Source organism: Chenopodium quinoa, unplaced genomic scaffold (genome assembly GCF_001683475.1).
Source record: "Chenopodium quinoa cultivar QQ74 unplaced genomic scaffold, ASM168347v1, whole genome shotgun sequence".
Taxonomy (NCBI): domain Eukaryota; kingdom Viridiplantae; phylum Streptophyta; class Magnoliopsida; order Caryophyllales; family Amaranthaceae; genus Chenopodium; species Chenopodium quinoa.
In genome coordinates this window covers 1,679,671-1,702,439 of record NW_018744693.1, presented here as the reverse complement: position 1 = coordinate 1,702,439, position 22,769 = coordinate 1,679,671, and the positions used below count along the sequence as shown (strand labels likewise).

General features: G+C 38.2%; 2 protein-coding genes across 2 annotated transcripts; both read right to left on the bottom strand.

Moving 5' to 3' along the window:
* Positions 1-60: 60 nt before the first annotated feature.
* Positions 61-4,170, bottom strand: LOC110702514 (protein HOTHEAD-like). The gene is made up of 6 exons (XM_021880235.1): positions 3,824-4,170; positions 3,337-3,457; positions 1,628-2,269; positions 1,108-1,499; positions 459-1,024; positions 61-371 (listed from the first exon to the last, which is right to left on the bottom strand). The coding sequence occupies exons 2-6, from the start codon at positions 3,425-3,427 to the stop codon at positions 317-319; spliced, it is 1,746 nt and encodes a 581-aa protein (XP_021735927.1). The 5' UTR covers positions 3,428-3,457; positions 3,824-4,170; the 3' UTR covers positions 61-316.
* A 1,622-nt stretch (positions 4,171-5,792) lies between these two features.
* On the bottom strand, positions 5,793-14,500 carry LOC110702513 (SPX domain-containing membrane protein At4g22990-like). The gene is made up of 11 exons (XM_021880233.1): positions 14,215-14,500; positions 12,854-12,916; positions 11,827-11,947; positions 11,417-11,728; positions 11,209-11,313; positions 10,663-11,120; positions 10,219-10,514; positions 9,475-9,686; positions 7,912-8,102; positions 7,396-7,529; positions 5,793-6,315 (listed from the first exon to the last, which is right to left on the bottom strand). The coding sequence occupies exons 2-11, from the start codon at positions 12,904-12,906 to the stop codon at positions 6,077-6,079; spliced, it is 2,121 nt and encodes a 706-aa protein (XP_021735925.1). The 5' UTR covers positions 12,907-12,916; positions 14,215-14,500; the 3' UTR covers positions 5,793-6,076.
* Between the last annotated feature and the right edge of the window lie 8,269 nt (positions 14,501-22,769).

The window sequence follows — 22,769 nt, the reverse complement described above, 5'->3', positions numbered from 1 at the left end:
GAGTTCTAGCAAGAGAAAGATTGTGTGCTTTAAAATATTTTTAATGTTAGAATTAAATTAGATACTTCGTATTCTCATTAGATTGAACAAAGTTGGAAGTTGCTGATAATGCTAAATATTACAAATTTTATAGCATAGATATGATACTTTTCCAAGAATAAGAGAAAATGTGATACAATTATTACAGTAACAATTTAAGATCTCAAAATTTGTTTTGAGAACAACAAATTGGGATTTTTTTTTTAAAAGAAAATAAAACTGCATCATCTTGTAATAATCATCCATGATCATTGATCTTTATTAATGATTGTCAAGCTCATTTTTTCCCTTGGCTCTCTAATCTGTCTCTTAATATCCTTACTCCCATGTACCTGCAATGTTAACATATCATTAGTATACTACTCTTAATAACATGATGATATTATTTGTATGTAATTAGTGAATTAATATTAAATTACCTTCCAAGCATCATAACAGTAGCCTGAGGATTAGTCCCAGGGGAGTAATAAAAGGTTGATCCATCAATCACTCGTAATGAATCAATTCCGATAACCTTATAATCCGAATCCACTACTCTTCCAACCAGACAACCTCCATGGTAATGCCAGATAGTCATGACTGTGTCCTTGCAGAACTGCTCGAGCGAGGTTGATACGTTGGCGTGGTGAGGCAGCAAGTTTACAGGGGTGCTAGCAGTCATATTGAGGAGTGTATGAACTGATATACCTTGATACTTGAACTTAGAAAATGGTTGAGATTCTATTACTTTTTCAATGGTTTGGAGCCCTTGCACACACCTTTGTAGGTCCTCGGGTTCTTGGAAGTAGTTGAAGGTTACTGATGGGTTGTCGTTTGGGTTGAGACTTTGAAGCTCGAGGTGACCTGTTGATATTGGACCCATTATTTTTTCGAGTATGAACCCGCCTTGGAAGGCTATGTCTGGTAGGTTGGACATTTGCTCTATGGCCTCGGCTAATGCCTCTGGGGTTCTTTGCTTTGGTGGTACTACTGATAGTTGACCAATCTGTAAAATGTAACACGTCATAATAACAATGTTAGGTAAAACTTGATTAGTTTTTGTATTTAGATATAGAATATATCGCGTACCTTTGGAGAGAGCATGCCAAAGTCTCTAGGATGGGTGTTGCTGCCACCAAAGTTCTCGCCGCTAGCAGCCTCAATGTAGCTGCCAAAGGGGGTGATGCCAACGACTTGGATGAGGGAGACCTCCACAGGAAGAGGAGAAGGGATGTAAATTGCATTCATTGGATTGTCTCTCATACCCTGCCCAACCATGGGCTGATCCAAAACTAGGCTAATATTGTAGGACTTAAGATGATCTGCTGGGCCAACTCCACTAAGCATTAGCAATTGTGGACTTCCTAATGCTCCAGCTGAAATTATAACTTCACTTTTAGACCCGGACTTTAAGTAGGCCGTGTGTCGTACCCCTTGTGCATCCACAAATCGCACCCCGTGGGCTTGTGGCCTCGCCACCCCTATCCATCCATCGTTAAAATATTTTGTCGAGAAAATACATTTAGGAATTACATACTAAAAATAAATAACTATGTTCTTAAATTAGCACATTGACAAGCGTGAAAAAAAATGACATTATATTTCGTACCTTTTGTTTTAAACAAGATCTTGTGGACAGTAGCATGTAAGAGCACATTAATTCCTTGGGGATTGGCATAGCCCAACAAATTAGCCGCAGTATGCCTATTACCATCTCTATCAAAGATGGTCCCACCAACTTTAGTCCCATTAATATGATCATAAGTGAACCCATTATTAGGGACTATTCCAGCTTGTAGTAGACCATCCCTAACGGCTGTTTGCCATTCCCTCATTGGGGGCTCAAACGCCACCACGTCCTCAACCCAGTGGTACGACTCGTTTACAAGACGTGAGTCCCACCCCACGTCTCGTACATAGCCGGGTCCTGCACGGGTGTAGAACCCGGCATTGAGGCAGGACCCGCCCCCTAGGACACGGGCCCTTGCATTAATAACCCCGTCCTCAGATATAAATCGTTGGGACGGGGAAGTTGGGGAGAGGTCCGAGAGGGCGGACCCAAATGAGGAGAGTAGGGTTATGTTCGAGTTTCCATACGGTGAGCCCCCTCGCTCTAGGAGTAACACGGTCGCGTTATGAGATAACGTTGCAGCTAAGGGACACCCGGCCGTCCCGCCCCCAACAATTATGTAGTCGTAATAGGAGGTTGTTGGTGCTGTTGTTGCATTATGGACAAAGCTATAGTTGGGAGCTGCCACCAAAATCACGTCCAAAAAAATTTAAAATGTCAATAAGATGTTGCATTTGGGTTCATAATGTTTAGCGTTACATGATTACACCATTTTATATTTATATGTACATGTATAATGAATTAGACTAATTCTGCCTCTTGCTATAAAAAAAATATAAAATAAAAATAAAAAAAAGGTAACATGATTCCTTTGAAAAGCTTGGATATCATTTAATGCTATTACTAGTTTTACATTATGCAAAGAACCTTACTAAAGTCGTTCTAAATCTTCTAACTGCTTTTGGCTACACTAATTACAAATTAAAAGGCTAGTATACTTATGTAAAGTGGTTGAGTTCTTCATTATAAAAGACAATATGTTTCAAAAAAAGTTGCAATGTCAACTAAATTTTAAATGGTGTACGCTTGTTTATAGGTCATACTCGTGCAAATGGGAGAGAGGAGCATTAAGGCAACCTTCAAGACTGTACTAATACTTATAGTAGAGTATTATTGTGTTTTACAATTTAAGTTTGGTCATCCATATATGGAATCTAAGGTTCAAATCTCAATTAAATCTGTATAGCTTCGTGTGTTAGACTAACTTTTTATTACTTTGTACTCAATATATGTATTAATAAAACTTAATACAATGTAAAAAAAATTGATTTTGTGTACTAATGTACTCTATGTACAAGTAGAAAAGATAAACGGGTAATATTTAGAATTTCCCAATATAAATGGTAAATCTTGATCTTGTTAAGAAAAAGGAAAAAAAAAGAGTAAAGTTCAATTTGTGGAGTATAATCTTCCTAATTGACCTAATCCACATTATTAAAATTAAAAAATTAAAAAATAAGATAAGTCAATAAGCACGTACTTTAATTATATTAAGCTCCTTTAACACTTCAACTAAAGTGAAACCCTTATTATTAATTAGAGAATTAGTTTACTACTTCATCTTTACAGTTAGTTCCTAAATTGACGGGGATTATCTTATATAGAAACAGAGAGAATAAACAGACTATAACGTGCATGCATGTACATTCAAAAAGCTAGTTAATTAGGAGAAAAAGAATAAAAATTACCTTTATCAGAAGAAGAAAGGCCATGAAAGAAGAAAGAAGCAGCAACCAACACTCTCCACCACCCAATTAGCCTTCCAACTGACTTACTCATTTTTGTTAAAATCTTTTCAAGCAACTTTATCTATAATAGTAACACTCGAAATCAACTAACAAGAATTAGAAGTTTTTAGTGTATATTACTTAAATTGCATGACTAATAACTGAACTTATTATATACTACGAGAAGAATACACTATGAATAAAATATAACTAGACAGTCCAAATATAGTAACTAATTAACGATCAATTTGGACGCCTAAAAATACTACCCCACTACAAAGATGATACAAAATATATATAAATATATATACCAAAGTTTGTAAAACCCTCCCAAAAATTTAAGGCAAATATTTCGAAACTATATTATAACACTTGTAATTTAGAAAAAAATTCACAACATATTTATGCGTGAATATATAAAATATTTTTAGTAAGTGTGACAACTTACACAACGTGGAGTATATGGATACCGATCGAATTTCAAGGTTTTTTTTTTTTTTTTTTCTTGGGGGGGGGAGGTGAGATAGAGAGAGTAGAATTAGCAAAATATTTGAACAAACATACACACCCCCTCTCTCTTTTTGTCCCTCTCAAAGAGTCACAATTTTAGAGGTTGATAGGAGAGAGAGAAAGAGCAATGCTTAATGCTTAGGTGGTGGATTAAAATTGATTGTTGCAACTAATTTTGGAGACATTAATTGTTAAGTTTGTACTTGGTAGTTTAGGTTTGAGTACAAGGTATCTATAATAAATATTTTACTACTCAAGTATTTGACACTGAGAAAGTACAAATTTTGCAGTGTACTTAAATTGGGTTAACTTTATGTTGCAACATAAGAGATAGATTTAGAAGTAAATCTCTATTTTGTTTTCAAGCAACATTAACATCTAACACCATGAATAACTGACGCAGTGGTAAGAGAAATTGATCATGTAATGAGATGAAAAATAATGACAGAGTATGTAAATATCTTTCAGCGATAAATATATGCTATATAGATTCAATAATTGACTACTTAATCAGTTAGTTAATGAAGGTCAAAAATCTATTTTGAAAAGACATCATTTCTTATCATGTTTAGATAATCTATCGACCTATTTGAGTTGTTCAACGTTTAAAACTTGTTCCTCATGAATGAACGTGAGATCTCTCTTGAATAGGATGTCTAACCCGAGGTTTGTATTTATATCCAACCCAAAAACAAGGGTGAAGAAAACCATCTATATCATTGTCATCTTTGATCAATCTAACATTTTCTTTCTTCTTTAGTCTTTTCTTTGCCTCCTCTAGAGTCATCACAAATGATTATATTCGATCACACAATGACACAAAGGGCATAACTAAATATGAGTTATTGGCCACAAATATGGAAATGTTAATATGTTATACATACTGTAATATGCTTAAAGTCAGTTTTTATAATTTTGCTGCCAAATTAGGTATATTTATATGTTATTAATTGTGATGAATTTTGGTGAATTAATTGTTGGAAATGGATGTATATGAGCACGATATTCACAAATTTTATAGTTGCTGGCGTTACAAATAGGCATGTCAAGAAACTCTCATGGAGTGGATAACCCCAACTAACTTTATTACTCATTTATGAATTATGCCAAAACTGTACCTAAATTTGGATCAACTCTTCATAACTCGATTCCAACCAATTCAAATAAATTTTTTTGATTGAAATTTTCTAGTAAATCAACACCACTCAAATCAAATTATAAAAAAAAAAAAAAAAAAAAATCAAATTAACGTGCATTATAAAATATACCAAACTATAAACAAAAGAAACAATTTAATTGTGAGACAATATTTATGTGTGTTATGAACCAAACTAAAGTTAGCTTTCTATTGAAAGAGAAAGTGTAAAGTTTTGAGCGTATGATAGAATTTTCTTCCCTTTTTTATTGCCTCATTTGTTATCGGGAATAACACATTTATTTTCCCTTTCTGATTGCGTCATTTTATTTGTTTTTGGGAGTAATAAAATATACGTAGTTTTACCTCTGTTACAAAATAGTTGCATCAATATACGTTCGACACTAAAAAAAAATAGGTACTTCGAGTACATTTGCTAGACAACCACGAGTACACACAAATGCTTTTCTACTAAACTAGCACTGGTTTCAACCATCAGGCCCATATTTATCACTAAGCTGTCGAGACAGAGGACAATAGAGTTCTAGATTAACCACTAAACAGAACATGAAGTGTACAGCCTCAAAAAGACTGTTCTTCCCCAATTTCGTACAAACAATTGATTTTAAAATAAATCAATACATTGATTCTGTGCTACATAACTAACATCACATTTCAAGTATTGGAAACTTGCACGATTTACACATGTACGAGTTATCAAGAATATGCGTATTCACCCCAATTTCCCACGGTACTATTAAGTACTCATCACTGTTATCAAATATTGGAAAATTTCATGTAATTAAATTTCAAAAAAGCTGCACAGAAATCATGCAGAAAGTGGCGAATTACAAACATTATTACTGCCCACAGCAAACCACCTCAAGTATTTAGCTAATTGAGGGCAAACTAACAAATAGGCCTATCTTGCCCTACAATATACAGCAAGAACTGAGAAAAATCAAAATTTTAAATACCACCAAAAAATTTGAGAGTTAGGAACAGATGCAGAAGATGCTTAGGACTGTAATAATCTAGTGCTACTGAAAAGACCGATCAGTACAGGGAGTTGTAGGTGTAGCAAGTAGCAACTATGCAGCCAATGCAGATGAATAAAGAAGGAAGAAGAGTCAAATTCAATAGAGTACTTTGACCCAAGAGCCCGATCAGGGTGATTGTGCCATCGGCAACCACTCTTGCCAGAGTTCCAGCTTCCGTTGATAATAATCCACCATTGTATGTTCCACGTGAGAGTCTTGATGACATAACCCGAGAGAGGAGTGACAGGTTGACCCCTAAAGATCCAAAGTTTATTGAGTTTCAAGAGAAAAGCCATGAAAGTTTATAAATATAATTAAATCAAAAATAAAGGCAGATAAAAGCAATTGTTAGGGAGAAAGAGCTTGCAATGATTCATCAAAATATTAACTTATCAGGTTATTCTACCTCCGTCCAGTATAAAAGACTTGCAAAAATTAAGCAACAAGAGAGGATACATCTTAATCAATAAAAAGCTATACAAATTCTTAAAGTCTAGATGACTAAATCCTGTTTCTAAGTGGTAATTAACAAGAACAACAGGGAATGATTAGTAACCAAATAATGCCAATTGTAAAATGAAGCTTGTATTTCAACATTTTAGGAAATTAAAAGCAGTCAGCATTAATATGAGAGGTCCCCAATTCTCCATTTAAGCCAAAGTTAAGGCTGTCTCTACCACCATAAAAATTTCACAAAAAGACAACTTTTAATGACTGCCAAATGATTTTGCAATATGCTTCCAATTTATCAGAAAATGACTATCTAATCTACTACGGAGTACTTCGTACTAGTTTATGAAATATTTACAGCTGTTCATTCTAAGGCATATCAAGCTGACCGAATATACTGATGCCTAAGGTCTAACAAAATAAATTTGTTTAAAATCGTATAATTTTAAGCTACATGCAGATTATTGTGCGTTCATTAGTAGGAGTATCATTTACCAAGGTTAACTCTCCTTGTTCAGTTAAAATCCTACATGCATCTCATAGCTCAACATCAAGCATACAATACCCTCCTAATTTCCTTAAACAAAAGACAAATTATATCAGGAGAGAAAATGTTAATACTACCAAACCATTAAATCACAAAATAGACTACTCTCAGGGTTCAGGAACAAAAAAAAAAAAAAAAAAAAAAAAAAAAATGTGACATATATAGCAGTAATCCCTTGGCTGTTTGCTTTATTAGATCCCTCCTAAATCTATAAGGTTCCACATGGATGCTGGTCAGTTATGCCAACTCTCCGTTCCAGTACAGTAAACTTAAAATTCAGGAAACTAATTGAAATTACAGTTTACTGTATGGATATATGTAGTAATAAGAAACCTTACCCTCAAGAACTTCAGCAGAGACAAACATGATCAAGCCTGAACAGACATATTGGGGCACAGTATACGGAATTATTAAGTTGAAGCTTAGCACGATGCCAATGCAAACCATAATCTCAGACGCCAATAAAATTTGCCTGCAACCAGATACAAGTGTCAAAATATAAAAAAAAAAATCAGCTACTACTGGCAAACAGGAATAGCTTATCAATAAGACAGCTAACTTGCTCCAAACTTCTTTCGATCTTAACTTCCTTTAAAAGGTAATTTTAATTTAAAGTCAATGTGCTAATAGAAAAATCTTTTTAAGCTATTGAACAATTTGCGATACAAAGGAACACCTAAGAAAAGCTGCCAGTTGAAGTGGTGACTTTATTTATTAATCTCAATTTTATCCACTCTTTTAAATCCTCCTTGGGCAACAAAATTTGACAGCTTGAACACACTAAATTTTATGTGCTCCCATTGGAAGACATCATATTTTTATACCAAATTATGAGGATAATCAAGAACAATTACCTCTCCTGAAACATGTTACTGATGTAGCTCCCAACAATAATATTCACGGGAAGTACTGTCAGTCCAAGGCAGGCAAGGAAAATAGACACTGAGCTTGTAGACCAACTAAAGTAGTATGTCGTAACAACACTAGATTCTGAAAGTAATATCTCCATTGCATACTTAAGCATAAAATAAATCAATAATTGGACCTGAAAACATCAGAAAGGAAAATGCAAAGTCAGTAACAGAAAAACTTTAAGACAGATGATTGTTGTTACAGTTTCTATATACTCCACCCATTCATATAAATAGACAATTTACCATTGATCATGTAATCCTAGAATATTTTTACGAAAACATATAATATATATATAAAAATAACAAAAACTTGACGAAAACGTCCTACCATGATCTCTTTCGTTAGGAAAGTAGAATGTAACGAAAGGAGATGATGGCGAAACCAATCAAGCACAAAATGCTTCTTAAAAGAGCTACAGAATTCAAAGACTTAATAATATTTTCATGGAGATTTAAACAATGAATCAACAAGGATTGAGATAAATTATTATAATAAAAAAAAACTCTGTAACTAAAATAGAAATTTCATCCCTTCATATTTGTTTTCTCATATAATCATGATGGTCACAAACAGGGGTAAACAGGTAATCAAATGGACTCAAAAAATCTTTATTTTCTTCCTGAATGTAGAGATCACCCAGAAAAGAAACAAATAAAAGGAATTGTGAATTGTGATATTGTCAACCCCCATATCAGAAACAGAAGCTTCCTATATTACTGTGTTTAACTAGTTCCTATATGGCTTCCTGAATCCTGAAGGTGGAACATTAGATAACACTGTAACTTATATTTCTATGTTAAATGTGCAATAAAAAAATATATTAGATGTTACAGATGCCTGTCTTATATAAAGACATATCTAGCCATTATATCTACCAGTAAAAGGCTTCTGGGATGTTTGACCATCACCATAATAACCGAAGAACCAAATTTCTTCAACTTAGAATGAAATACACTTCAAGGCACATTTCTACTCAGCAATCAAATCACAAGCAAAACTCTATTTCTATCATCAGCACTTGCAGTGAGAAAGTTCTAAAGATTTTTGGCCCAGTATTTGCTATTTTTTTTTAGTCTTGATGACAAAAATTTTAATCATCTTTAGCCGGTTGACCCAGCTATAAGCTTATAATCAATATCAGAATGCTTTTCCTTTAGTTAACAGCACAAAGACCTAGGCCTACCCAACCAGATTATAACTGTAAATGCCTTTAATTTAAACATGAAACCTGGAGGACTAAAAGCAATGTGATGTTGACAAATTGATATATGCTACTGAATTTGCATTAATCAGCTCATTAGCACTATCAAAGATTATACCAATTACCAAGTAAAGTGAGTTACATATCATAATTTCAGTATTCAGTAGTCAAGTCATCCATGAGGACCATGAAAATATCATGTTCCAGCAACTGTCTCCACTAAATAAAACACAGTCCAAGCTGAACACTGTACACTGTATGGCAAAGGTATACAAGTTCTGGTAACCATTTGATTGCATACCTTAATAGAAGGTGTGAGCAATCTGTAAGCAGCTGCAATTGAAGTGACTGGCTCACGGGAATCTTCAGGAGCTTCTTCACTCTCATCTGCATCATTATCACCATTATCATCATCATCCCGTACCTTTTCTTCTGAATTTCCTCCATTCTGTTCTGATGTCAAAAGCAAAGGTTGCTTAACACCTCTCTCCATAACATCACTCTGCTTTGTTTCTGTCAAAGGAAATGGCTTGGCTGCTTAATACTTTAACTTTCTCAACAATATAAAAGTACAATATCATAATAATATAAATGCAGTCATAAGAACCAACCAGCAGATACATAGCTCCAACGTAGTTCTATTTCAGCTAGGGAAAACTACTATTTTATCCAAATTAAGGAATAGTAATAATGTGAAAAAAATTAAAGAAAAAAAATTGAGAATATATGCTCTCTTAGCAACGGAGTTCCCATTACAGTTCTCATTGGTATTTGAATTTAATGTTAATTTCACACACTGCCAAGTCTAGTCAATGAAACAGGGGAGTTTCAAATATAGAAAAGGAAACCAACAAGAATGGCATCATAATATTTTCCATATAAAAACAATGATGTCTAGTCACTAGTTCAGCATCATCAAACTACACAGCTCAAGGCAACCCATCAGCAACTACAATTTTGCAGGATTCAAACCAATTATCATAATTCTCTAGAGTCTATAGTGATTTTCTTTCTAATTCGTCCCTGAGTCCTATAAAAAGCATACCTGTTGTAGATTGTTGTTCCACATGGTCGTCCTCGTGTGCAGGTTCTTTAAATGCAATCCACAGCCAAACTAAATAGAGTAGCCAGGCGACTGCCATAATCCAACCAGGCAGAGTATCCTGGTTGAAGGTCCAGTTAAAAAGCTTGAAATTTGTTTGAAGTAAGCCAGCAAGAGCAGGACCACATGCCATTCCAAGAGCACTTGCACTGACGAAACCAGCTGATGCTTGCATTCTAATCTTAAGAGGCACACAATCACTGATGTAGCGCCGGTTAACTGCTCTAGCAGAACCCAATCTGAAAAATAAATAAGTTTGCTAAATCATTCAAATCGTTGTTCCCAACAAAAGACACTTGCCAACACAGAAAGCAATAATACGTATAACAAATGCAGAATAAGCCATTATTCTGGTAATATCCAAGTAGAGAGACAATCTCAACATACCCACAGAAAATACGACCAATCAAGAGAATCCATATAGAGTTGAAATCATAAGCCATTGCATACATGACGTTTCCCACAAAAAGAACGATGCTGCTGAATACAAGAGGTCTGAAGTATGATCTGTTAGACCAGGCACTAAAATACACAGAAGAAAAGACTTGTGCAATAGCCATTGCCCCAATAACAATACCACAGACGGTTGCAGCAGCTCCAAGGCTCATGGAGTAGTCATCGGCAGTTGGAACAATAATATATGTATTGATCATATATAAAAACGTGTTCGCTAAGTTCAAAATAAGTGACATATAATTGTATCTTTTGTCATCTATTTGCTCCTCAACTGGACTTGGTAATATCTCCTCCTGCATGATAAGGGCATGTTGTGCCATGAAGTGAAGGAAATTCGTTGAGTAGCCCAACCTATCTACAGCTGATTTAATCGAATCAATTACAGGATCCTGCATAACATTTTAGTGAATTAGCAAGGAATGCTTAACAGATTGAAATAGCAGAAGCATTCAATTTAGCCAAAAATTAAAAAGCAACCTGAAGGGGAAAAGCGGGCTGATCATAAATTGAAGCATAGCTTCCTTGACGCTCCTGCAGGTCTCCAAGATTGCGAGTAATAGCTCCCACTACTGCTCCTATTCCCTGCTCGTAATGAAAAATCATGTAAGTAAAAAATGCTCAAATTAAGATCCCCGTGTGATTTGAAGACTGACATAAAAGTTTTTATCAGACTTAGTAAACTCACCACATGCTTGAACACTTGCTGGAGCTGGGAATAAGGATGATTAGCACGTGTTTTGACATAGTAATCAGTGAAACTATATCCAAATCGTTTATCAAACTTCTTAAGAATCTTACGAAGACCTATAGCATTAATCTCAACAAAGTAAAGAAGCTTTAATAGATCCAGCCCAACTTCTCTATATGCTTCCCGTAATTGACATATCGTTGCTATGTCAGACTGTTGATCAGGAGAGTTATGCTGCTCACCAAGCTTGGCCAACCTCCCAGCGAGTAGCCCTTGTTGTTCCAAAAGGAAAAGGACAATTTTTTCGATCTACACATCACATCATAGTATATGATGATATTACTACTGGAGTTCAAATTGAAACTCAACCATCAATCTAAGAACAATCAAAAACATTATTTCCTTACCTGAATATCTAGCATTCTTGAGAAGTCTTTCAACACCTGTCGTTTGTCCAATGTTCCATTCTTTATATGCTGAGCATATTGCTTGACTTTCTTCTTCATTAATTTGTAGTCAATATAATACCTGAAACAAATAGTACACCCTCAAATAGATAAAAATCTACTAGAACAGAAGTAGCTAAATGACCATCAACATTGGCACGACAACAAAATAAGGCGTCAAACATCATGCCCATATAGAATCAGTAATGCAACCAAATACCTTCCACTGATTGTGTCATTGTGTGTCTACATCATAAAATCGATGTGAAAAATGCAATAAAAATTGTAATTAGATTCCATACTTTAGTTGCACAAAGTAGCACCTCTGTGTCTGTAAAACACCTGAACAAAAGTTTCATTCATCATAATACTCATGGTTTCAAATCTTGAATAAGGTCGTGATAGCAGTAACGGTCATAGAACCACTTTTGTGGATAATGCGGATAGTTTGCGGCCTAACATCTCAGTCTTGGTAAGTTCAAAAACCTTTAGAAGGCGTTAGACGCAAAATACTATGACACTAACGGCCCCAGCACAAGTATATCATACCTGATACCACAAATCTCTTTCTCATTCTGCAGCTAATACATATACCATGTTTTTAAGGAGAAAAAAAAAGCTAATACATATATATAACATAAGTTCCTGACTTTTACTAAAGTCGTAATCTTCTTTTGCATCTTTTCATGAGAGTTAATTTAACAATGGTTTTAACTTCAACAACACCATCCAAAAAAAAAAAAAAACTAATCATTCAGTGAATATATTTCTTGTTAGTATTTACATTCCTTGGCTATCCTTGCCTCTTATTTTACCATTTAGAAGTGTTATATCACTCTGATCAGACAGCAAATTGCAACACATAAAGTAATTTCTTTGTAGGATTCAAAAACTACAAGCTATACTTATCAAGAATTAGAAAACTAGAAACACAAAAGTATAGCAATGTTAAAAAAAGCCGAAAATTCGAATCACAAACGTAACATACCCTTCCCATTCTTGAAGTTGCCTTTCTTTTAACTTCTTCCCAAAAGCAACCATCGTGAATGATCTGATAAACAGCAAAAGATACAATCGATCAGAACGTTTGGTAAAATGCAAATACAAACCAGCTACTTTCAAAACTCTACAAATATACCAAATGTAAAGATGTTATTGGCTGCTAAACTACTGACCAAATCATAAACACCTTTGCTCCCTTAATGACGCAGCCTAATAGAGAGATGATAACTTTACACTCTCACTAATTAAACTAAAAACTGTTTTTGTAAATTAATGCCACATCTCTCACCATTTTAAATCATGTCTTACCCTGAATCTGTCAATTGTCAACAACTTAGTTGCCATGCATCATTAAGTAACTATGTCAATTGAGATTAGGCACCATTATCTTCAACTGGTTGAAAACATCATAAAATGCTTAAAATATAACAGCAAAAACACATTTTTTATTCTTTTCAATAAATTTTTTCTTGTTTTTGGGGTGAAGAGGTCTCCAAATATGTCCATCAAAGTTTCGTTGAATTCGCCACGAATGAAAGTATCCTCATCAAGTCCATCCTTTTAACTTCTTATCAATATACTAACAATCATCACAAAAATATGAAAATTGACTGTTCTTCAACGAATATAATGACGAAATCTCATAATTTTCATCAATGCCTACGTAATCATATACCCCCCATCCCCTTATCAAACAAAACACGGCAACCCATTCTGATGTCCCATCTCTTCAAAAGATCCGTTCTCCCCAGAATATATTAATATAACAGAACAACCCCAAAAATAGACAACTGGAAGTTGTAGCAAATTTCTTTACAATCAATAACCCAATTATTCAATCAATTCAAATTTACATACAACAACTTAATTAGAATTACCAATTTATGGTAGTGTAATATACGGAAAATGATATACGTAGCCCTTTTAAAACTGAAACACTCGTACGAACACACCTGATTTTGTCATAAATTCCTAAATTAATAATTCAACAACAATAAAGCTACCACGATCATATAAACAAACAATCGCAATAAATTCAACTACTATCAGACGAGTCCGAACTGAGCAAGAATAATTCAGCTCTTCATTTCCAATCAAATCAATAATTTAATAAACCTTTAAAATTCAATATAAAAAACAGTCATATTCGACTAATCAAAACCACAAAAATACAAATAATCATTATAAAATCAATAATTAATAAATAATTAAATAAAAAACAGGCAATTGTCACGCCATTAATACACTGAACATGCAATTATAAAGAAGAACAAGCAATTTATCAATTACAAAAATCAAGTTGACATTAAAAAAAAATCAATTGAAAAATAGAAAACAAAATTAAACCTGAAGAAAACGAATCGAGAAGCGTCGTAATTAGATGAGCATCAACAAACAGAGATTTGCGATGAAATTTTGAAAAAATCAGCAGAATTTGCGGCAAATTCGAGGAGAGAGAAAGTGAAAAAGAAGACGGCGATTAAAAAAAGTGGATGTGTTAATTCGTCGCTTTATTTCTGTTGCTTTTTTATAGTGAGTAGTACTACTTCCGTATCAATCATGTAACAGAAAAAGAGGAGAGAGAAAATTGGAGAAGCTGCCGCCAAGATTAGTACTACTAATACTATTTTTTTTTTTTTTTTTTTTTTTTGAAAAGTTTATTTAATGAAAGTTGCTAAAGTTCTATAAATAGACATTTTTGGAGTATATAGTATACTACGTATTTGTGAGTTATGATCATATAAGGTGTGATGAGAGTGAGGCCATGTTATGGTATTCAAAGCTTAATACATGTGGATCTTGTACAATTTTCTTATTGTTTGATTTTATTTATTTTGGTGATTTCATATGATTTGATCTAGTGTTTATTGAATTTTAAATTTGAATTATTTAAATCTATATTAAAGGTGTAATTAAATGAATGTTTTTACAACTATGAGTTTGGCATGGATGCGAAAAATCTTTATTATTTGATTGAGAATCGAGATTGTAAGCCCGTGCGATGCACGGTTTTTTAATTTCTAATTATTTGTAAAAATAATATAAATCCTAATGTAAAAGATAATATAAAATATAATTTTGTTTTTTTTTTATAATTTAAATCTTAAATTACTATTTTTTATTTTCAATTCTCAAATTTCATTTGTATAATTTCAATTCTCAAACTAGATGTAAACCCGTGCGATGCATGGTTTTTTAAATATTTTATTTTGTATATTTTTTTTTGTAATTTCTTAATATATTTTTTTTTTATTTTCTATTCTATTATTTTAACATTAATTTAAGGTAAAATATTTTGTTAAGTTTTATATTATTCTTATTCAAATTTTACGTATATAGAACTTGAATATATAAATTGAAATAAATATTATCTCATTCATCGGATAGTTAGATAAAATCATTAAATCAAAATATATTTTTTAATTTCTAATCATTTGTTAAAATAATATAAATTCTAATGTAAAAGATAATATAAAAGATAATTTTTGTTTTTTTCATAATTTAAATATTACTATTTTTTGTTTTCAATTCTCAAATTTCATTTGTTAAATTTTTCTTAAATGGCGGCTGAATATTAAAATTCTAAATTAATTATAAATCTAATTTTTCATTGGTCGAAATATTACTTTTGCTTATGTGGCATGCAATGCACGAATTTTTATATACATTTTGTATATAAATATTTTTGTGGTGATCTCTTAATTTTTTTCTTGCATTATAAGTTTTAAAATTTTGTATGAAAGTATCATATCATCATATATTTACATAAAACCATTAACATCAAATGATAGTTTATATTTTTTAAAAATCAAAATATAATTTTTATTTTTTTAAATAATATAAATCCTAATATCTAAAGATAATTTTTAGTTTTGTAACAAATAAAAATGATAAAATTTAGTGTTCTTAAATAATTAAAATCCTAATAAATTACTATTCGTCGTTTTTACCTAAGTGGCAAAAATTTAAAATTTCATTCGTCACTTTTGTTTAGGTGGCGAGTGATTTTTTTAATTCTAAAATAAAATAAAAATCTAATTTTTGATTGATCGAAAATATACCTTTTCTTATGTGGCGCTCCCAATGCTCTCCAAAAATGCCTACTTTATTTATATATATTAGATTAGATTAGATTTGAATCTAAAATTATATCAATCGAGGATGTGTGAAAAATTAACCTGATTCGACTTAATTCGATCAATTTGGAAGTAACCACGTTTAAATTTAAATTTGTACAAGCACAATGATTTAGCTTTAGCATAACTCAAACTTAAACTAGACCCAAATCAACTTAACCCAAAAGTGAATGCCTCAAATTTCAATCAATATGGGCACAATGATTTACCATTACTCAACCCGAACTAAGTCTGACCCAACTGAATTCGACCTAGTTATTCGAATTGACACCTCTATGTACGAGAGTTACACGCGCCGATATATGGTTCAATAACTAAAAAACGAATGGAATTACCTTGAGATATATCCCCCCTCCAAAAAAATGATTTTTATAGGTAAAATAACACTCTTTACAAGATATTATTCACCCTAATCTCTCATTATTTATAAAGCTAATCAATTTAAATTTATAAAATGATAATTATACGTATAATATATAAATATAAATGGTGTATTGTGTGCATAAAACAAAATAAAGATAGCAATCTGAGGTGATGGAGTATTGACATCGCTTCTACCTTGCAAATCTTAAGGACTAAGAATTAAATTTCATGGAACTCATTTGAGGGATTTCCCTGATCTCATCCCCTCGAATGGGACCCTTCTTCTTACCAGAAGGGAGGGAAATATTAAAGATCAAACCCTAGAGATAAAATGGTGCCGATTGGAATCAGCTCCATGATTCCGTGTTTCATGTCAATTCTTTAAGATTCCAATGGGTTAAGTGTTGGAGTGGGACACTAAGCTGCCTGAGCATGCATGAATGCAGCACCCAATTATCAATTATTTAGTGGCTACAACATGTGCCATTTTGCAAGCAGTGAAAGGACCATCTCATTACTATGACAGAAGACAAACTTTGCCCTCATCTAATTTAATTTGAGACATACTTACCAAAAAAAATGGTTTGATTCAATTAATTATATTCTTAACTTACCACTTGTTTGGGTCCAATTTAGTCCAATTGGGCCTGGTCACTGAATGATCCAATTAAAAGCCCAAGGTTAAGGTTCAACTCTCCAAATGTGCTGAAGTCAAAAATCAACATCCTCAAAGCCATGTCAAGGTCAGTCAACGGCCCAATCAGCTTGGCCCAGCCCAACTGACTTCCGGGCCCAATCCGCCTCCTTCATTAGCCAAGGTATAAAAGCCAACAATTTGGTCAATTCTTGGTAAGACAATAAAGCCTCAAGCAACTAAACTCTTGCACAGCTTTCTCTCTCTAATATACTGACTTAAGCATCGGAGGGGCCTTCCTCGGCGTCCCCCCCGAGGCTAGTTTACGTGTATTTGTTGTGCAGGAAACCCTCGGCTCCTGCGTCGTTCGGACCGAGACCAAGTTCCCTCAAGATAAAAGGATCTTCCGAGATTCGATTGTTTTCATCCGAAACAATTTGGCGCCGTCTGTGGGGAACGCTACTAAATTTCGCGTCAGTCATCAAACACTCCGGCAGTCGCCATGACTAAGAGTGGAAAGAGTTCCAAGAAGGCTAAGAAGGGAGGAGGCCGGATTACGGTGAGGGAACGCCAGCCGGTTTATCCCTCCCCGGTGCAAGCCTCTTCCGAATCGGAGGCCCCCATTTCTCCGGAAAGGGAAGCCTCAAGAGGTCCTAGCCTCCAGGAGGAGAACACCTCGCACCACACTCGGCAGCCGGGGCCATCCCCGAGACCGAGTGGCTCAGGAGCGAGGAACTCCCCGCCGCGCCATAGCGTGCAATCCAGGTCACATCCGCGGGAGACTCCTCCCTCCGGACCCTCCACCGAGGAAGTGGCCAGAGCAGTGGCCATCTGCATGGAGTTCCTTAAAGCTCAAGGGGCTCCAATCCAGATGCCTGATGATCACCAGCCGAGAAACCTGAAAAGGAGGATCGGTCAGGATGATGGTGGACAAGTTCCACCACATAGACAACTCGGCCAGAGGTGGCGAGGGGACACCCGAAACTCCAGTAAGGAGAGGAGGAGGAACCCTCAACCCTCTGACCACTCTGAAGCTCAGAATTCCATGGGGCCCTCCAAGGACCCGGAATTCGCCCGCCAAAGCGTTCACGAACGCTTGGGTTCGAGGGAGGTGAGTGTGCATAGCCGCCTCACCTTCCCAGAGGATACCGGACCCCACCCAACCTTGTCTCAGCCGGGGACGAAAACCACTTCCACCTCTGAGAGAGGAGGGAGCGAGGTCCCTGAGGCCGGGTACAAGGGGAAGGCGGTCATGGTTCCATCGAACTCGCCCTTCCAGAAGTGGATTCTGGAAGAGCATGTGCCAACGGTCAAAATCCCGGCACATATTACTTACGATGGTACCTCAGATCCTAAGGATCACATTGCCTCTTACGAGGGGCACATGTATCTGAACCCGAGGTCTGAGGCTACCTGGTGTAAATACTTTCCTACGACCCTCAAAGGTGTTGCCCAGTCCTGGATCACCAAAGGGCTCAAGGAAGGCTCCATAACCGGTTGGAACGACCTCTCCAACAAGTTCAAGAGCAAATTCTCTACGGCCAACCGCCGAGAGAAGACCACTGCAGAGCTAATGAGTCTGCAGCAGGCGGAGGACGAGAGCCTCCGCGACTATCTGACTCGCTTCAGCAACGAGTCATCCGGAATCACAAGCCTGGATCAAGGCCTGGCCGTGTTCGCGCTACGGAACGGCCTCCAAGCTGGAAAGTTCCTGGACTTCATGGTCATGCATCCCCCGCAGACCCTGGAGGAAGCCTTGGAAGCATCGGATAGGTTCATCCGAGCCGAGGAGTGGAACAGATCCAGGTCTCAGTCTCGTCCGAGAATTGAGAAGCCGAAAGGGCAGCAGCCCGAAGTCTCGGCGCAGAGGAAAGGGAAGGCTAAGGCCTCAGAACCGTCCTCTGCTGCCGAGCCGAAGAAGGAAAGAAGCCTTGGAAGCATCGGATAGGTTCATCCGAGCCGAGGAGTGGAACAGATCCAGGTCTCAGTCTCGTCCGAGAATTGACAAGCCGAAAGGGCAGCAGCCCGAAGTCTCGGCGCAGAGGAAAGGGAAGGCTAAGGCCTCAGAACCGTCCTCTGCTGCCGAGCCGAAGAAGGAAAGACACTTTCCCTACACGGGAAGGTACGATTCATACACTCCACTCTCCCTTCCCCGTGCTAAGATTTTCAGCACGACGAAGGACGAGGGGAGATTCAAAAAACCTCGTCCGTTGCCTCCCTGGCATCAGACGAGGGGAAAGGACCAGTGGTGCGAGTTCCATGACTCACCCGGACATCGCACCGAGGACTGCGTCCAGCTGAAGGACCAGATTGAGGATCTGGCCCGCAAGGGGTACCTGAGCCAATACCTCGCGGACAGGCGCGAGGAGAAAAAAGCTGAAAAAGATTCTCGGCAGGACCTCAACTTCGCTCGGAAGAAGGATAAGGGACCTCAGGGCAAGGAGTCCCTCGACATCCTAGTTATTTCCGGGGGAATCTCGCGAGGCACAGCCAAACGCCAACTGAGGGGTCTAACCCATCAGATTCATCAGGCTGAGCTTCGGCAGTCCCAGTCACCGGCGCCGAACATCCTGTTCACAGCCGAAGACTGTGAGGGGGTGGTATACCCCCACGATGACCCACTAGTAATCATTCTGGGCATCGCCAACCGCAACGTCTGGCGGACCCTCGTCGACGGCGGTAGCGGGGCGAACATCCTCTTCCGAGGAGCGTTCGACCAGCTGAGGATGGGAGCCGAGCACCTGGCCCCCGCACCCTACCCGGTGTCTGGATTCAACGGCTCTTCATCGTATCCTGACGGGAAGATTACACTTCCTGTCACCATCGGCGAAGGCCGAGCAGCTAGGAATATCATGGCCGAATTTTTGGTCGTAGATGCTCCATCTGCATACAACGTGATCATGGGGAGACCCCTCATTCACGGCATTCAAGGAGTCGTCTCCACGTATCATCAAATCATGATATACGTTTCAGACGAGGGACGCTCCGAGAAAATAAAGGGCAGTCAAAAAGAAGCCCGCCGATGCAATCACCTCAAGCCATCCACGTCTCGCCGAGGCGACCGTGGCGATGGGGAGGAAAAGCACCGGGACCGAAACGCCAAAAAGCCGAGAGGCTCAGACGTTTCGGCTAATGAAGCCCCAGACAACGAGAAATCTGATGGGGGCCAAAAGGCTGACTCCGCCTCAGGGCCGAACGACTCTGATGGCCAGCCGCGGTCTGGAAAGTCTGCTAATATTGATAGCAGGCCGGAATTCGAGGAATCCAACTCTAAGAGCATGGAAACGGATGACCTGACCGAGTCAATAGAACTGACCGTAGGAGATCCGAACAGATGTGTTAGCATCGGGTCGTCACTGGAGCCAAACACCCGTGCGGCACTCGTCCAACTCCTACGGGCCAGTGGAGACGTGTTCGCCTTCTCAGCCGCAGAAATGCCCGGGATTGATCCGGACTTCGTCTCCCATAGGCTTAATGTCGACCCCTCCAGTCGACCCATTAAGCAGAAAAAGCGGAACTACTCCGCCGAAAAGAACCAGAACATCGCAGCTGAGGTCGATAAGCTCCTAGATGCTGGGTTCATTGAACCCTGTCAGTATCCGGAGTGGCTGGCCAATGTTGTAATGGTTCAGAAGGCAAATGGTAACTGGAGGATGTGCGTTGACTTCACGGACCTGAATAGGGCATGTCCCAAGGACTCCTATCCGCTGCCGAGGATCGACCAACTGGTCGACTCGACAAGCGGGCATGCTCTGCTCAGTTTCATGGACGCATTCTCGGGATACCATCAGATCTTCATGCACCCCGAGGACCGAGCTAAAACAGCGTTTATAACAAGTTCCGGGTTGTACAATTACAGAATGATGCCCTTCGGATTGAAAAATGCGGGGGCAACATATCAGAGGTTGGTTGATCAGGTTTTCGCCGAGCAAAAAGGCCGAAACATGGAGGTTTATGTTGACGACTCAATCGTCAAAAGCATAAAAGAAAAAGATCATGTCACGGACCTAGCCGAAACCTTAGCCACCCTCAGAAAATACAAAATGAAGCTGAATCCGAAGAAATGTGTCTTCGGCGTGAAGTCAGGCAAGTTCCTCGGCTTCATGGTCAGCAAGAGGGGGATTGATGCAAACCCCGCCAAAGTACAAGCTGCTTTAGACCTCCCCGAGCCGAAGACAAAAAGGGATATTCAGCGTCTAGCCGGGAGAATGGCTGCCTTGTCCAGGTTCATCTCACGAGCCTCAGACAAAGGGCTCCCTTTCTTCAAGGCGCTGAAGCTCCAAAATTCAAAAGGCATTGAATGGGGAGACGAACAAAAGTCAGCCTTTCAGCAGCTCCGTGAACACCTGGCTCAACTCCCAACACTGGCAAGGCCAGTCGTAGGAGACATCCTATACTTATACGTGGCGGTCAGTCCAGCCACGGTAAGCGCGGTGCTGCTAAGGGAAGAAGAAAAAGTTCAACAGCCGATCTATTTCGTCAGCCACACCCTGACGGATGCCGAGACGCGCTACCCATTGTTAGAAAAAGTGGCTTATGCAGTGGTGGTGGCTGCTCGGAAGTTGCGACCCTACTTTGATTCTCATCAAATAGCGGTTCTAACTGATCAGCCGTTAGAGAAAGTCCTCGGCAAGGTTGAAAAATCCGGTAGACTAGCAAAGTGGGCTTTCGAGCTCACCGAGTTCAGTATCGGTTATCAGCCGAGAACAGCCATCAAGGCGCAAGCCTTGGCAGACTTCTTGGCCGAGTGCTCCTATCAGGAGACTCTGGATGCAAGGAGGAAAATCTGGACCGTCTTCACGGATGGGTCCTCCACCGTGAACGGTTCGGGGGCAGGGGTCGTCATTACCTCTCCCGAAGGCAAAACCTTCGAGTATGCACTAAAATTTTCATTCAAAGCCTCTAACAACGAGGCCGAATATGAAGCAGCCATTGCTGGCTTAGACCTGTGCATATCGTTGGAAGCCGAGCATGTCTACCTCAAGACAGATTCTCAGCTGGTCGCCAATCAGATCCGGGGGGAGTATGAGGCTAAAGAGCCTTCAATGGCAGCTTACCTCACAAGGATCAAATCGACAATTGCGAAGCTGAGATCTTTCGAAGTAGAGCTGATCCCAAGGGGTCAAAATGCTCAAGCGGACGCACTCTCCAAACTTGCAAGCTCAACTCTGACTGAGTTAAGCCGTTCTGTCTATGTGGAGGTGCGCCGAGAAAAGAGTGTAGCCGAAGCAATATCAATCTGCTGCGCTGCACTCGAGCCGAGCTGGATGGATGACATCCTGGCTTATAAACTCAGGGACGAGCTCCCCGAGGATAGGAATTCGGCCTCCAAGATAAAGCGGATCAGTTCACGATTCCTCGTCTTCGGCGGCCAACTCCTCAGAAAATCCTTCTCCGCTCCATTATTGAAATGCGTGGGTCCAACGGATGCCGACTATATTCTCCGAGAGATTCACCTCGGCATCTGCGGAAACCACATAGGAGGGAGATCCTTAGCCCACAAAGCTCTCAGGGCAGGGTATTTTTGGCCTACAATGATCTCGGATGCAAAGAACATGGTCAGAAAATGCGAGAAATGCCAAAAATTTGCACCGGTAATCCATCGGCCATGCCTAGATCTCCAGCCAATTCTTAATCCTCTTCCATTTGCACAATGGGGGTTGGATATTCTGGGACCCTTTCCCGAGGCCCCATACAAAAGAAAGTGGCTGATAGTCGGAATCGACTATTTCAGCAAATGGATTGAAGCGGAAGCTGCTTCAAGCATA

Bases quoted from the DNA above. Each gene is read 5' to 3' on its own strand.
- LOC110702514 (XM_021880235.1), bottom strand. From the start codon at position 3,427: ATGAGTAAGTCAGTTGGAAGGCTAATTGGGTGGTGGAGAGTGTTGGTT. The intron at 2,270-3,336 runs GTAATTTTTATT...TTTTGGTGGCAG, and splicing joins CCTTTCTTCTTCTGATAAAG to CTCCCAACTATAGCTTTGTC. The intron at 1,025-1,107 runs GTACGCGATATA...TACATTTTACAG, and splicing joins TTGGCATGCTCTCTCCAAAG to ATTGGTCAACTATCAGTAGT.
- LOC110702513 (XM_021880233.1), bottom strand. From the start codon at position 12,906: ATGGTTGCTTTTGGGAAGAAGTTAAAAGAAAGGCAACTTCAAGAATGG. The intron at 11,948-12,853 runs GTATGTTACGTT...TATTTGTTTCAG, and splicing joins CAACTTCAAGAATGGGAAGG to GTATTATATTGACTACAAAT. The intron at 11,314-11,416 runs GTGAGTTTACTA...CATTACGAGCAG, and splicing joins AGCAAGTGTTCAAGCATGTG to GGAATAGGAGCAGTAGTGGG.